The sequence below is a fragment of the Oratosquilla oratoria genome, chromosome 12 (genome assembly GCF_046742065.1).
Source record: "Oratosquilla oratoria isolate Oo_2021 chromosome 12, ASM4674206v1, whole genome shotgun sequence".
NCBI lineage: Eukaryota > Metazoa > Arthropoda > Malacostraca > Stomatopoda > Squillidae > Oratosquilla > Oratosquilla oratoria.
The window spans coordinates 45,675,722-45,690,046 of NC_134788.1; the positions used below are offsets into that span (position 1 = coordinate 45,675,722).

Genomic DNA, 14,325 nt, shown 5'->3' on the forward strand with positions numbered 1-14,325 from the left:
ATGCAAAATATACTCACCACGATATACAGAATGAATTATTTGAAATAATGGCAGGTATGATCAGAAAGGAGATAAGTGATGAGGTGAAACAAGCAGTGCACTTTGCCATCATGGTGGACGAAACGAAGGATATAGCGAAGAAGAAGCAGATCTCTATTGCTGTGAGGTATCTCCATGATCTGGAACTTCATAAAGAATTTTTGGATTTCACACCAGTTGAAGGCCTTGATGCAGAATCGTTACTCCAGAAGATAAAAGAAACTTTAGCCAAATGCAAAATTGACCACAGTACCTGTATCGGTCAGCGCTATGATGGAGCGGCAGATATGTCGGGTTGCACCAATGGGGTCCAAGAAAGATTCAGAAGAGATGTTTCACAGGCTGTATACATTCACTGCTATGCTCATAGGCTAAACCTCGTTTTAGTTGACTGTGTAAACAATATAAGGTCAATCTCGGAGTTTTTCATCACAATCCAATCACTATACAATTTTTTTCTCTTCGTCGGTGGTGCATCAGGATGTCTAGTCTCACAGAGATGAGAAATGAAGAGAGCTGGGAGCAACTACGAAATCATGCTGAAGAATTGTGCCAGACTAGTATGGATTCGTAGACAACTTGCACGTCAGAGGCAAAGGGCAGCCCCACGATACTTGGATGAGTTTGTCATAACATCCAGCATAGGACAAGATGATGATTCGAATGACTCCGATGTTACCAAGAGACGGATTTACTACTCCGTGATAGACAAGTTTCTCAGTGAATTGAGAAGAAGGTTTTCCGGTGATGCATGCCAGGTACTTATTGGAGTATCTGCCTTCAACCCCAATCATCCAACCTTTTTGAACAAGGAAAAGCTATCAGGAATGGCTGCAAATTACGGGGTGAAGGACAAAGATCTATCCGTAGAGCTGCACCAACTAGCAAGGTTGATTACCAGAAAGCAGGAGCAGGGAATGGAAGTGGACACACCTATGCAACTTGCCATCATGCTCCAACCGTACAAAGATGCATTCATAGATTTGTATAAACTAATGCGTATTAATGTTACTCTTCCAGTTAATTCACCATCATGTGAAAGAAGCTTCTCGTGCCTAAAGCAACTGAAAACCTATTTGTGTAACAGTAGCGGTGACAAGCGTACCAGTAATCTTGGAGTACTAAACATCAAATCCCAAAGAGCAAAGATGTTAGGCAGGGATATGATTATCGATGCATTTGCTGCCAACCATAGGGATAGGCGTATCATTTTAAAGTAGGTGGAACGATGTATTTCCTGAGATATATCATCGTGAGTTTCTCTTCTTTTTTTAACTTTATCTGTTTATGGTTGAAATCCATGAAATGTCAAAACATCAAGGATTTACTGGTTTTTTCATATGAAGGACACTGAATGAAGAAAACATGAATTTCTATCTGTTTTTAAAACTATTCTTAAGGAACAACTTGCAACTAAGTTCAGTAAGAGGATTACATCTTTGTTATCGAAATATGCAAATAGTTTCTAGGGAAGTGCTTATGTTTCAAAAGTGTTTGTTCAGCTATATACGAATTTCACTTTCATTCATATGAATGTTATACAAACCGGAAAACTTTTTTGTTTTTGTTTTTATTTCAATTTTTGTTTATTCGACAATTGAAGAAATATAGCCTACTTCAAGTAATGTTTCATGAAGTAATTTATACAGACGTATATGCTATATGGGTTAAAAGGGTGATTAGATGCCAGGGCCCACAATATTATATAAGAAGCTTTTGATTTTCCACATTGGCCCTGAATTTCCTATGGCATATACTACCCAACGACGTACAGTGTCCAAACTGCAAGCTTCCCTGTACTTATAGGGCAAGTAAGCATTCTTGGTACTGTGGGAGGTGGAAAAAAATTGCAAAGACAAAGCGGTCTAAACAGTGTCCTTACACAAGGTCGGATTATAAAGGCACATTTTTAGAGGGAACTCACTTAAAACCCTCGCAGATAATCTCGTTTGTGAACCATTGGCTTCACAAACAGTGGAACCATCATACGGTTATAAAAAAAATGAATTTCGCTCCAACCACCAGTGTGGACTGGCGGAGTTTCTGCGCTGAAGTCATCGAGCGTTGGCTCGAAAATCAGGATCCTATTGGGGGGGAGGGCATTGAGGTCGAGATCGACGAAACTCTCTTCATCAAGAGGAAATATAATAGGGGTCGCTTCACAAAACAACTGTGGGTTTTTGGTGGCTTCGAAAGACTCACCAAAAAGTGCTTCCTTGTGCCTCTACTGAACAAAGACAGGAGTGCTCGTACGCTCGTGCCGATCATTAAAAAGTTTATTAAACCAGGCTCTGTTGTCTATAGTGACTCCTGGCGGGCGTACAAACAACTGTGCGACCAAGGTTACAGCCACTTCGTGATCAATCATAAAGATCACTTTGTTGATCCGAACAATCCAAAAGTTCACACTCAAAATATCGAGCGTCTCTGGCTAGACTTGAAGCAGTGGTCTAAACGCCCAGGAATCAGAACCAAATACTATAAGCAGTATCTGGCGCGCTATAGCTTCCTCCACACCTACGAGGAAGAAAAAGTGCTACATCATTTCTTCCTGCAACCTCATCACCTGAACAATCAACCTCTTCAACACAAGCCTCTACTTCATCAGCATAAGGTAATCATAATGCTATTATTGTACGGTTCGGAATACCTCTACTGATGTGGTTTATTGCTACGTTCTGAGGCTGCATAGATGTAGAGAACTTCATATATGTCTCATGTGTTCCTAGTCATAAATGTTGTGATATTAACCCATTAAACTCCGATGACAAGATGTCTTGTCATTTGGTCAAATAAAACAAAAAATCATAAAACACCAAAATGTTTGATCAAACACCAGAAAAATATGACGTCAGTCCTCGCTTCGCTCAGGACTGACGTCATATTTTTCTGGTGTTTGATCAAACATTTTGGTGTTTTATGATTTTTTGTTTTATTTGACCAAATGACAAGACATCTTGTCATCGGAGTTTAATGGGTTAACGCTGGTGTAATACATTCTCATTATATAGCCCCTCTATTTTCTTTCCGCTGTTATTAAATGCAGGAACAGTATGGTACGAACTTTTTTATGAGGCTCAATATTTATTTCCCGTGTTTTATGGCTACGTTCTCAGGCTGCAATGATTTAGACAACTTCATATATGTCTCATGTGTTCCTAGTCATAAATGTTGTGATATTAACGCTGGTGTAATACATTCTCATTATATAGCCTTTCTATTTTTTTCCGGTGTTATTAAATGGCGGAACAGTTAGGTACGAAATTTTTTATGAGGCTCACTATTTATTTCCTATCGTAGCATTCAAATTCATTACGAAGACAGGTCAGCCAAGGCATACAAATACACATTATAGCAAGGTATTTAGCGATTCGTCGCTGCAGTTTGTAAACCACAAAATGGCGGCCATCTATAGACCCGAGTACGCTTCGCTAAATGTAGCGAATCATCGCTGCCGCTTGTAAACCACAACATGGCTGCCATGTATAAGCCCCAAAACACGGCACATTCCCGTCAACAACGTTGAATTATTGGTATTTCAATGACATTCCTGGCTATAGATCTTACAGCTGTGATCTTGCATACGCCCATTACTCCATTTATTGCTCCTCCCCACCCAAAAACCCCCTTCTCCCACACGTCCCCCTCAGATCGTTCTGCTAACCGAGGTAACTATAGACTTGAGTGCGCTTCGCTAAATCTAGCGATTCTTCGCTGCCGCTTGTGAACCACAACATGGCTGCCATGTATAAACCCAAATACACGGAACACTCCCGCCAACCGGGGTGTTTTTTCCCTATTTCTATGATATTCCTGGCTCTACATTGCATAAATCTGTGCTTTTGCAAACGCCCATTACCCCATTTATTGCTTCTCCCCACCCAAAAACCCCGTTTTCCCACACGTCCCCCTCAGATCGTTCTGGTAAGCGAGGTAACCCAAGTTACATATCTTTCATATTCAATATCTCGAGAACTACGCACTTGCGAAGGAAATCAAGTACACCATGGTTCATATCACAACATTTATCACTAGGAACACATGGGCCATATATCAACTTGTACCATTGTGTGCATATATAAATTGACCACCTAACCTAGGTATAGGTAGAGATTGTTATTATCATTATTATTATTATTATTTTTTTTTTCACTCGAGAATGATAAACATGTTTTTTGTTTTATTTTCAGGCCTGTGTGTAGGGAAGGGGAAGTGTTCCCAGACAAATAAAAGTCAGTAAAAGGTTAGCAAGGATCACACAAATGTTGATATCTGACATCATTGATCGTTGGGCGGGACCTCTGGAAAAATATGACCAAGATTTCTCTCTTATTATTATTGTTATTGTATCCTTCATCATCTAATTTTATTATCATCAAACTGGGGTGTGAGTGTGGCAGGAAGGAGTGGAGTCCAAACGTCCCCGGGTCAAAATATTCTCGGTGTGGTAGTACCAAGATGTCCCCGGGTCAAGTACCAAAACGTCCCCGTTCTGCAATGTACTTGTCTGTTCACAATGAAAATAATTGATAAACCATATCTAATCTGTAATTAAGGAGACTACAACCATGAATGAATGACCAAGTGTCTTCAATGTTGTGTACACATACAAAGTCATGTACGTACTCTGTACCGTTTGAGATCAGGCATGTAATAGCTAATTAGCTGTCTCACGAATTACTGACCAAACCCAAACAAGGATGATTTTTGCTCAAATGCACAATTATATATATACGGTTGCATTATTTAAAATGTGTGATTTCCATATAATTTGATCAAAGAGAAATCCTGTTTTTATCCTTAACGACCACAGCTACAAATACTGTCCGACTCACTAATTACCGACCAAACCCAAACAATGACGGTTTTTGCTCAAATGCACAATTTTATATAGAAATTAGCATATGGTTGCCTTGTTTGATATATTTTCTTTATGATGTGTGATTTCCATGTAATATGATCAAAGAGAAGTTATGTTTTTATCCTCTGCAAAATTCCGAACTACAGCTACGATCTGTCCAGCCCACCATCTATGATCACTAGTATGGATCAAACTACATTCTATTAAGTTTCTTACTATTGTGTTATTAGTGTAATAGATTGCATACAGTTGAATTATTTGAACTATTATCTTTAAAATGTGTGATTTTCTTCTGACTAATTACCGACCACAGCTACGAATACCATCCGACTCACTAATTACCACAGCTACAATTCGTCCAGCCTGCCATCTATGATCACTGGTGGTATGGATCAAACTACATTCTATTAAATTTCTTAGTAATGTGTTGTTAGTGTAATAGATTGCATACAGTTTAATTATTTGAACTATTTTCTTTAAAATGTGTGATTTTCATGTAATTTGACCAAAGAGAACTTATGTTTTTAGCTTTTGCAAAATGACCAACCACAGCTACGAATACCGCAACAAATTACCTTACTCGTAATTCAGCATAAACGTAGGTCGGGTATGTGTGTGTGCAGAGGGGGAAGGGGGGATTCCAATGTAGAAATTATGCCCAGCGAGCCTTGATCAACCTTGGCGCGGCCGATGTTGGAGTGATTGATCAAATTCAGTCGTAATTTATGGTATAAATGACAAGGACTATTGGTTTTAGATTATGTTAAAAAATGCTAGTAATAATGGAAGGAATTGAATGGAGTTTTGACCCTAGGACATATTAATACGAGGACGTTATGACCCGGGAATGTTTTGACTGGTAAACGGAGGTAGAACGTAGATTGAGAGAAGTAAGTGACTTCTTAATTCTCTGTTAATTTTCACTTTACCAGCCTGTTTTGTTTTGTTTTTTTTTCTAATCTGTCATATTTTATTTACAATCGTCCATTTTCTTCGTCTTTTAAGCTTCTTTGGTGCAAATTGTTTGTTCTCTAAACTTGCCGGACTCTGGTTAATGCCTCGATATATTTGTATATTTTCATCATACTTCTAAAATATTAGCAAGTAATATACTTTGTATCAAAATGTTCTCAAAATAGTATAGTACCCCATAACTTGAAAACTTAAATATTTTGTTGATTTATGCGTAAGACTGCTACAAGGCACACAGATTCATACAAGTTACTTAGAACTCATTTGTACTGGATGTTTTTACTGAATAAGAATAATCCCAATTGTTCGCCTCGTTTTAGTATTTGATGGAAGGGAGCGGTGAATCCAACATATCCTAAGCGTAGGTAGAGACAGGTTAGGATACATTGATTACAAGTAATTTACTTCTCACACAGAGGTATGAAAAAATCAACAATTTGTATTTTTATCTATAAGCTTCTGGTGGTACATACATACCAAAGGCTTTTTCACCCTTCCATGGGGGGTAGCCAAAAAGAAAAATGCATAGAAACCACTCCCACCCATTCCATTTCCTATATATTCCACTCCCCTCCACCCTCCCTCTCATCTTGGCACCTCCCAGATGATGGGTAATCCCTGCATCCTGTCCACTGCCCTGGGTTAGAAGCAGTGTCGCAAGACACAGCACATCCACAGCAAGGCCCCTTCATAAATTCAGCGACCCCCCTCTCCATTCCCTCATGCAGAAATGGAGAAGACAGGGCTGCGTCAAAATTTTTCTCCCTCACCCCACATCCCCCAACTACTCCCCCTCATGCATCACAGCATCATCTATACACAACCCTTCTCCATTCACCCCTATCTTCTGTCCTCTCCCGTCCTTCCTCCACAGACATTCCTCTCTTTCCTGATGCTCCTTTCACCCCATCCATCCATCTCATCCTAGGACGCCCTTTCATATTCATTCATTCCACCTCTGCCTTCCACACTTTTTTTTTTTTTACTAATCTTTCTTCACTCATTCTGTGTCGAAACCATCCTAATACTGTTTCATCAACCCTATCTCCCAGCTCCCTTTCCACCCCTGTTCTCCTCCTCACCTCATTTCTCACTCTAGCCTAGTAACCCCTACCATATTTCTCAGACATTTCATCTCAAACACATTTAAACTTTCTTCCTCCCATATGTTGTATGTTTCTGCCCCATACAGTGCTGTCATCACAATCACCCCTTCATATAACCTCCTCTTAGCATCCATTCCCAGATGTCTATTTCTCATTACACTTTTCAATCCACCAAGGCATTTACTCGCTTCTCAATCTACATTCTACCTCCACCCCCACTCCTCCCTTTCCTTCCACATTTGCACCCAAGTATCTAAAACTACCCACTTCTTCCAGTCTCTAACCCTTAATGCTCACTTCCAGCCTGCTGTCACTCTCCCCTTGTACATCTCATCACCTTACTTTTACCCACATATATCTTCAGCTTCCTTCTTTCACATACCTTCTCAAACTCTGTCACTAACTTCCTCAATCCCTCTGATCCTGCCACAAGCGCAGTGTCGTCAGCAAACAACAAATGGCTCACCTCCCACTTTTCTCCATTTTCTTTAATCATCTCCAACTCCTGACCCACTACCCTTGTATTCACCTCTCGCACCACCCCATCCATGCAAAGATTGAACAGCCAGGGCGACATAACACATCCCTGACAAAGTCCCACCTTTACCTCAAACCATTTCCTCTCTCCATTTCTAATCCTAACACAAGCTCTACTACTCTCATAAAAACTCTTGACTGCTCTTAACAGCTTTCCTCCTATCCCATATATGTGCAGTACCTCCCACAGTGCCCTCCTGTCTACCTTGTCATAAGACTTTTCCAGATCTATAAAAGCGCAAAAAAATCCTTACCTTTTCCTATTGTTTTCTTACGTATATGTCTTACCACAAAAATCTGATCTACACAACCCCTACCTGTCCTAAACCCACACTGTTCCTCTCCAATTAATCCCTCTGTTCCTCTCCTAATCCTCTCAATCATGACCCTCCCATAAGCCTTCCCAACTACACTCAACAAGCTGACCCCTCTGAAACTACTACACTCACACTTGTCCCCCTTTCCCTTTTAAAGCAGAACTATACAGGTACTCCTCCAGTCCTCTGGCACTCTACCCTCTCTTTAACAAACATTAAATAACCTCACCAGCCAGTCCACCATAACTGTACCTCCTTCAGGCATTCTGCATGTCATCCATCCAACCCAGGTGCCATACCTGCTCTCATCTTTTTAACAGCTTAACAGCTGCTTTCACTTCATCCTTCCCTATTTTCCTCACTCATCACTCTCATTTTCTTAGCGCTTCCCACTGCAACTACCCTTCCCTCCCTATCCTTCACATTTAGCAACTCCCTAAAATACTCTGCCCACCTTCCTCTCACTGCCTTCTCTTCCATTATCATCTCTACATCTGCACCTTTTACCTTTTCTTCTCTACTTGATTCGCCTCCTCTTCCTCTTTTAATTTCCTTCCAAAACATCTTTTTATTACTTTAAAATTTTTCTGTCATACTCTTACCCCATTACACATCTCTCCTCTTTGCTTTCTTTATCTTATGCTTAACTTCCCTTCTCTTTACTTTGTACCTCTCATACGATTCCCTCGTTCTTATTTGTAGCCAATCTATGAATGGCTGTTTCTTCTTTTCTACACCCTTATTTGCTTCCTCATCCCACCACTCACTACCCTTCCTTCTATTTCCTCCCGCCCTCCTTGTTCCACACACCATCTTTGCACACCTTATGACTCCCTCCTTGAACCATCCCCATTCCTCCTCCACTCCTAGTTCTACTCTATCCTTTACTCCCTCCCATTCCTCTCTCAACTTCTTCTTATACTCATTCTTCTTTTCTTCCTCATTTAAGCAGTTCACTCCAAGTACCTCCCTACATTCTGCCGTTTTTCTCTTTCTCCACCCATTCTCCACTCTCAATTTACCTTCCACCAGAAAATGATCTGATATTCCCCCACTCTCTCCCCTCAGGACATGTACATCCTTGACTCTTTCTACCACACTCCTGGTTACCACTATATAGTCCATTAATGCTCTGTCTGCCACCCTTCCATCCACCACCCTCTCCCATGTGTACTTATGCTTGACTTTCTTCCTAAACACTGTATTTGCTATCATCAACTCTCAAGACAAATCTCCACCATCAATTTTCCACTATTATTTTTACCTGGAACTCCATACATCCCAATCACTCTGTCTATTGGTTCATTTCCTACCATAGCATTAAGGTCTCCCAATACAACTACATTGACATTTCTCCCTAATCCCTCTATGCACTCATTTATATCTACCCAAAAAGCCTCCCTTTCCTCTATGCTCTTCTCACTACCAGACCCATACGCACTTACAAAAACCTACATCTCCCTTCCCAGCTTCACCTTCATCCACATCAACCTTGATGAAACCTCCTTCCACTCCACAACACGCTTACTTATCTCTTCACTTGCTAGTATAGCCACCCCTTCTCTCGTCCACTCTTGACACCTGAGTACCTCCCAGGTACACTCCCAAACTCACACTCACCCCTCCCTTTCATTTTACTTTTACTCAAAGCCAGCACACCCATCTCTCTTCTTACAAACATACTGCCTATCTCTTTCCTTTTACTCTTATCTGTACTACCTCCATGTACACTAAAAGACCCAAACCTTAGGGTACTGTTTGGAAAACTCCAAGACCCTTTTAAGCCTTTACTTTTTTTAGGAATGACCCCTTTTGGGGCTACAGGTAGTAGAACTCCTAATCCTATCCCCCGTCCCATTTTTTGTCGCCTTATACGACTCAAGTGGAAAGACTTGGTGGTAGCATTCTATTCCCCCACCACAGGGTAGGCAAAAAAAGGAAATAGATATTCAGAAAAATTGTACAGGACAGTAACAAGGGTGGGGGGGCAGCATAACTGAGGGCCAGTCCTAGTATAAAAGTGTCATCATTTCCTTATGAAAAGAGTTTTCCTCTATCACAGACAGACAGAATGATGTGTGACTCTGGTCTGTAGGGGTAGCCCATATAGACCCTAAAGTATCAACTGCATGCTACTTTGCCACAATAACATGCAGCCAATACCCCCCCAACCCTTTTTTTTGGGTATGGGGGGTTCACTGCAAAATGTTAAAAAAAAAAAAAAAAAAAAAAAAAAAATCCCGTAAAAATGAATAGCAGATTCTCATGAATCTCAAATGTTTATTTATGACATCCTTCATTGTTGTTGTTGTTGTCATTCCCTAGACTGTCCCCAAGGAATGCCACAGCCGAAATTGGGTTTTCCCACAAATCCTTTATAAATTGTATGTTGTGTTGTTTGCGTGCATGTTGAGAAAAAGGATTGTGGTACTCCCCAAGGCAGTTGTAGCTCCTCTTGGGGATCGGTGCCGCCTGTGTAGTGATCCTAAATGAAAATTTGACATAGATTACTTATTTCTATGTTATTGTATCACACATTATACACCAGTACCTTTCTCGTGTCCTCTATCTCTTTGTAGTATTTATTCAACAACATCAGTGTTATTTGCTCAACCTTCTATTTCTTATTCCTTTAAATTTCTTCTATGATACGAGTTGTTTGTCCCCTTCCCCTACTGTATTTTGGTTAATGCCCTGCTGTAATTGTATATGCTTGTGTTCCTTAAAAAATTAGATGTCAAACTTATGATATATTTTTTCTTTCAGGTCGAGGGTAAATATCATCATTTCATTGGAAAAGGGTATCCAAAGATTCCTTCAATTTGTCATATAACAAAGAGAATCCTGTGTGGCGTCTGTGACTTACCTGTCTCATGAGTTGTCTTTAATATCATGATATGATTCACACTGGAGAGAAACTTTTCCAGTATCTTGCCTGATGCAGATTTCTCATGAATTAGTGTTCTTGAATAACAAGTGACGTCCCACACTGGAGAATACAAGACTTTCAAATGTGACCTGTGTGATGCAGCTTTCGCACAAAGGTATGATCTCAAACAACACATGATGACCCACGCTAGAGAAAAGCCTTTCAAGTGTGACCCCTGCATTGCAGCTTTCATACAAAAATGTAGTCTCAAATCTCACACAATGACCCACAATGGAGAATAGCCTGTCCAATGTGACCAGTGTGATGCAGCTTTCTCAAAAAAGTGTAATTTCAAATATCACACCATGACAGACAGAGGAGAGAAGCCTTTCTAATGTGACATTTGTGAAGCAACTTTCTCACAAAAGAAGGGTGATCTCAAATGTCACATCAGGGCCCACCCAGGAGAGAAGCCTTTCAAGTGTGACCTGTGCGATGCAGCTTTTTCCACAAAACGTTCTCTCAGATACCACATGATGTCCCACACAGGGGAGAACCCTTTCAAGTGTGACCTTTGTGATAAAGCTTTCTCACGTATGAGTAATCTCAAAAGACACGTTGTGACCCACTCTGGAGAGAAGCCCTTCAAGTGTGACCTTTGTGATAAAGCTTTCTCACAGATGGGTCATCTCAAACGACACGTAGTGACCCACTCTGGAGAGAAGCCCTTCAAGTGTGACCTTTGTGACAAAGCTTTCTCACAAAAGGGTGATCTCAAATCTCACATGATGACCCACACTGGAGAGAAGCCCTTCAAGTGTGACCTGTGCGATGCAGCTTTCTCACAAAAGAAGAACCTCAAATATCACATCATGACCCACTCTGGAGAGAAGCCCTTCAAGTGTGACCTTTGTGATAAAGCTTTCTCACGGATGGGTACTCTCAAACGACACATAGTGACCCACTCTGGAGAGAAGCCCTTCAAGTGTGACCTTTGCGATACAGCTTTCTCACGGATGGGTACTCTCAAACGACACATAGTGACCCACTCTGGAGAGAAGCCCTTCAAGTGTGACCTTTGCGATACAGCTTTCTCAGGAAAGAGTGCTCTCAAACGTCACGTGATGACCCACACAGGAGAGAAACCTTTCCAATGTGACCTTTGCGACGCAGCTTTCTCAGGAACGAGTAATCTCAAATCTCACATGATGACCCACACTGGAGAAAAGCCTTTCAAGTGTGACCTGTGCGATGCAGCTTTCTCAGGAACGAGTAGTCTCAAATCTCACATGATGACCCACACTGGAGAGAAGCCTTTCAAGTGTGACCTTTGTGACAAAGCTTTCTCACAAAAGGGTCATCTCAAACAACACGTAGTGACCCACTCTGGAGAGAAGCCCTTCAAGTGTGACCTTTGCGATGCAGCTTTCTCACTTAAGAGAGCTCTTAAGGCTCACGTGATGACCCACACAGGAGAGAAAGCTTTCCAATGTGACCTGTGCGATGCAGCTTTCTCAAGAAAGGGTGTTCTCAAATCTCACATGATGACCCACACTGGAGAGAAGCCTTTCAAGTGTGACCTGTGCGATGCAGCTTTCTCACAAAAGAGTAACCTCAAATATCACATGATGAACCACACTGGAGAAAAGCCTTTCAAGTGTGACATTTGCGATGCAGCTTTCTTGGGAACGAGTAGTCTCAAATCTCACATCATGACCCACACGGGAGAGAAGCCTTTCAAGTGTGACCTTTGTGATAAAGCTTTCTCACAAAAGGGTGATCTCAAACGACACGTAGTGACCCACTCTGGAGAGAAGCCCTTCAAGTGTGACCTTTGTGATAAAGCTTTCTCACAAAAGGGTGATCTCAAATATCACATCATGACCCACACGGGAGAGAAGCCTTTCAAGTGTGACCTTTGTGATAAAGCTTTCTCACTAAAGAATAGTCTCAAACAACACATAGTGACCCACTCTGGAGAGAAGCCCTTCAAGTGTGACCTTTGCCATGCAGCTTTCTCAGTTAAGAGTTCTCTTAAGCTTCACGTGATGACCCACACAGGAGAGAAACCTTTCAAGTGTGACCAGTGCAATGCAGCTTTCTCACGAAAGGGTACCCTCAAATCTCACATAATGACCCACACTGGAGAAAAGCCCTTCAAGTGTGACCTTTGTGATGCAGCTCTTTCAACAAAAAGTGCTCTCAAATGTCACGTGATGACTCACACTGGAGAGAAGCCCTTCAAGTGTGACCTTTGTGATGCAGCTCACCCAACAAAGGCTGCTCTCAAATATCATGTGATGACCCACACTGGAGAAAAACCTTTCCAATGTGACCTTTGCGATGCAGCTTTCTCAGGAAAGAGTGCTCTCAAACGTCACATGATGACCCACACTGGAGAAAAGCCTTTCAAGTGTGACCTGTGCGATACGGCTTTCTCAGGGAAGACTGATCTCCAACGTCACATGATGACCCACACTGGAGAGAAGCCTTTCAAATGTGACCTTTGCGATGCAGCTTTCTCACAAAAGAAGAACCTCAAATATCACATCATGACCCACTCTGGAGAGAAGCCCTTCAAGTGTGACCTTTGTGATAAAGCTTTCTCACGGATGGGTACTCTCAAACGACACATAGTGACCCACTCTGGAGAGAAGCCCTTCAAGTGTGACCTTTGCGATACAGCTTTCTCAGGAAAGAGTGCTCTCAAACGTCACGTGATGACCCACACAGGAGAGAAACCTTTCCAATGTGACCTTTGCGATGCAGCTTTCTCAGGAACGAGTAATCTCAAATCTCACATGATGACCCACACTGGAGAAGAGCCTTTCAAGTGTGACCTTTGTGATGCAGCTTTCTCACGAAAGGATAATCTCAAACAACATATGGGTAGCCACAGTAGAAATTAACCTTATTTGTCGCACGTTGACCCATACTGGAAGGAAGCGAGGTAATCCTTAAAGATGGTGGTTTTGCTATTTCATCTAACTAGAAAATATTTCGGTTACAATATTCTAGATTTCCGTAAGAACACCTCAACAATGTGTCAAACATTCGTATAGTACTGTATAGGCTTAACTTCTTTGTTCGTCATTTAGCTTGTTACTCTGACACAAAAGCATTTTGAGATTTAGAAACTTAAAAAACAAAAGATCGTAACCGAATTCGTCTCTACTTGAACCAAGTAGCATGCTAGCGAGAATACCTAATTGGTGTCTTTGTTGTAATCAAGTTCATGGAAGAGGTACCTCATGGAGGTTATAGATGGGTTTGCTGTTTAATTGAATGACCGAGCACGGTGATTGTGCATTTTATATGCTTGCCTTCTTTTTACGCTGGAAAATAGTTTTGTTTATAATTGTTGATATGTATGTTTCACAAATAAAGATATGTATATATAGACATGTTTGACTTATCACTTAGCAGGCTAGTTTATTATCATTATTTTATGATGGAGTCCTCTTGTGTATAGATAATTATAATGATAACAATAATGATATGATAATGATAGTAATAACAATAATAGTAGTAACAATAACAACTCAGGCTCAGCAGAGATTAGATGTTGCTCCTAGCCCCAACTGCTGACCGGTCCAGCACATGCAAGACTTCATTGATGTTGGC

The 14,325-nt window shown here is 41.1% G+C and overlaps 1 protein-coding gene across 3 annotated transcripts; it reads left to right on the forward strand.

Moving 5' to 3' along the window:
* Positions 1-3,649: 3,649 nt before the first annotated feature.
* LOC143031622 (uncharacterized) lies at positions 3,650-13,986 on the forward strand. 3 transcript variants are annotated; one of them, XM_076195716.1, is made up of 3 exons: positions 3,650-3,963; positions 4,230-4,282; positions 10,599-13,986. In XM_076195716.1, the coding sequence occupies exon 3, from the start codon at positions 11,235-11,237 to the stop codon at positions 13,608-13,610; it is 2,376 nt and encodes a 791-aa protein (XP_076051831.1). In that variant the 5' UTR covers positions 3,650-3,963; positions 4,230-4,282; positions 10,599-11,234; the 3' UTR covers positions 13,611-13,986. The 3 variants fall into 3 exon arrangements, with proteins under 3 accessions (XP_076051831.1, XP_076051832.1, XP_076051833.1); XM_076195717.1 differs by lacking the exon at positions 4,230-4,282; XM_076195718.1 differs by lacking the exon at positions 4,230-4,282 and having other exon boundaries at positions 3,803-3,824.
* The last annotated feature ends 339 nt before the right edge of the window (positions 13,987-14,325 follow it).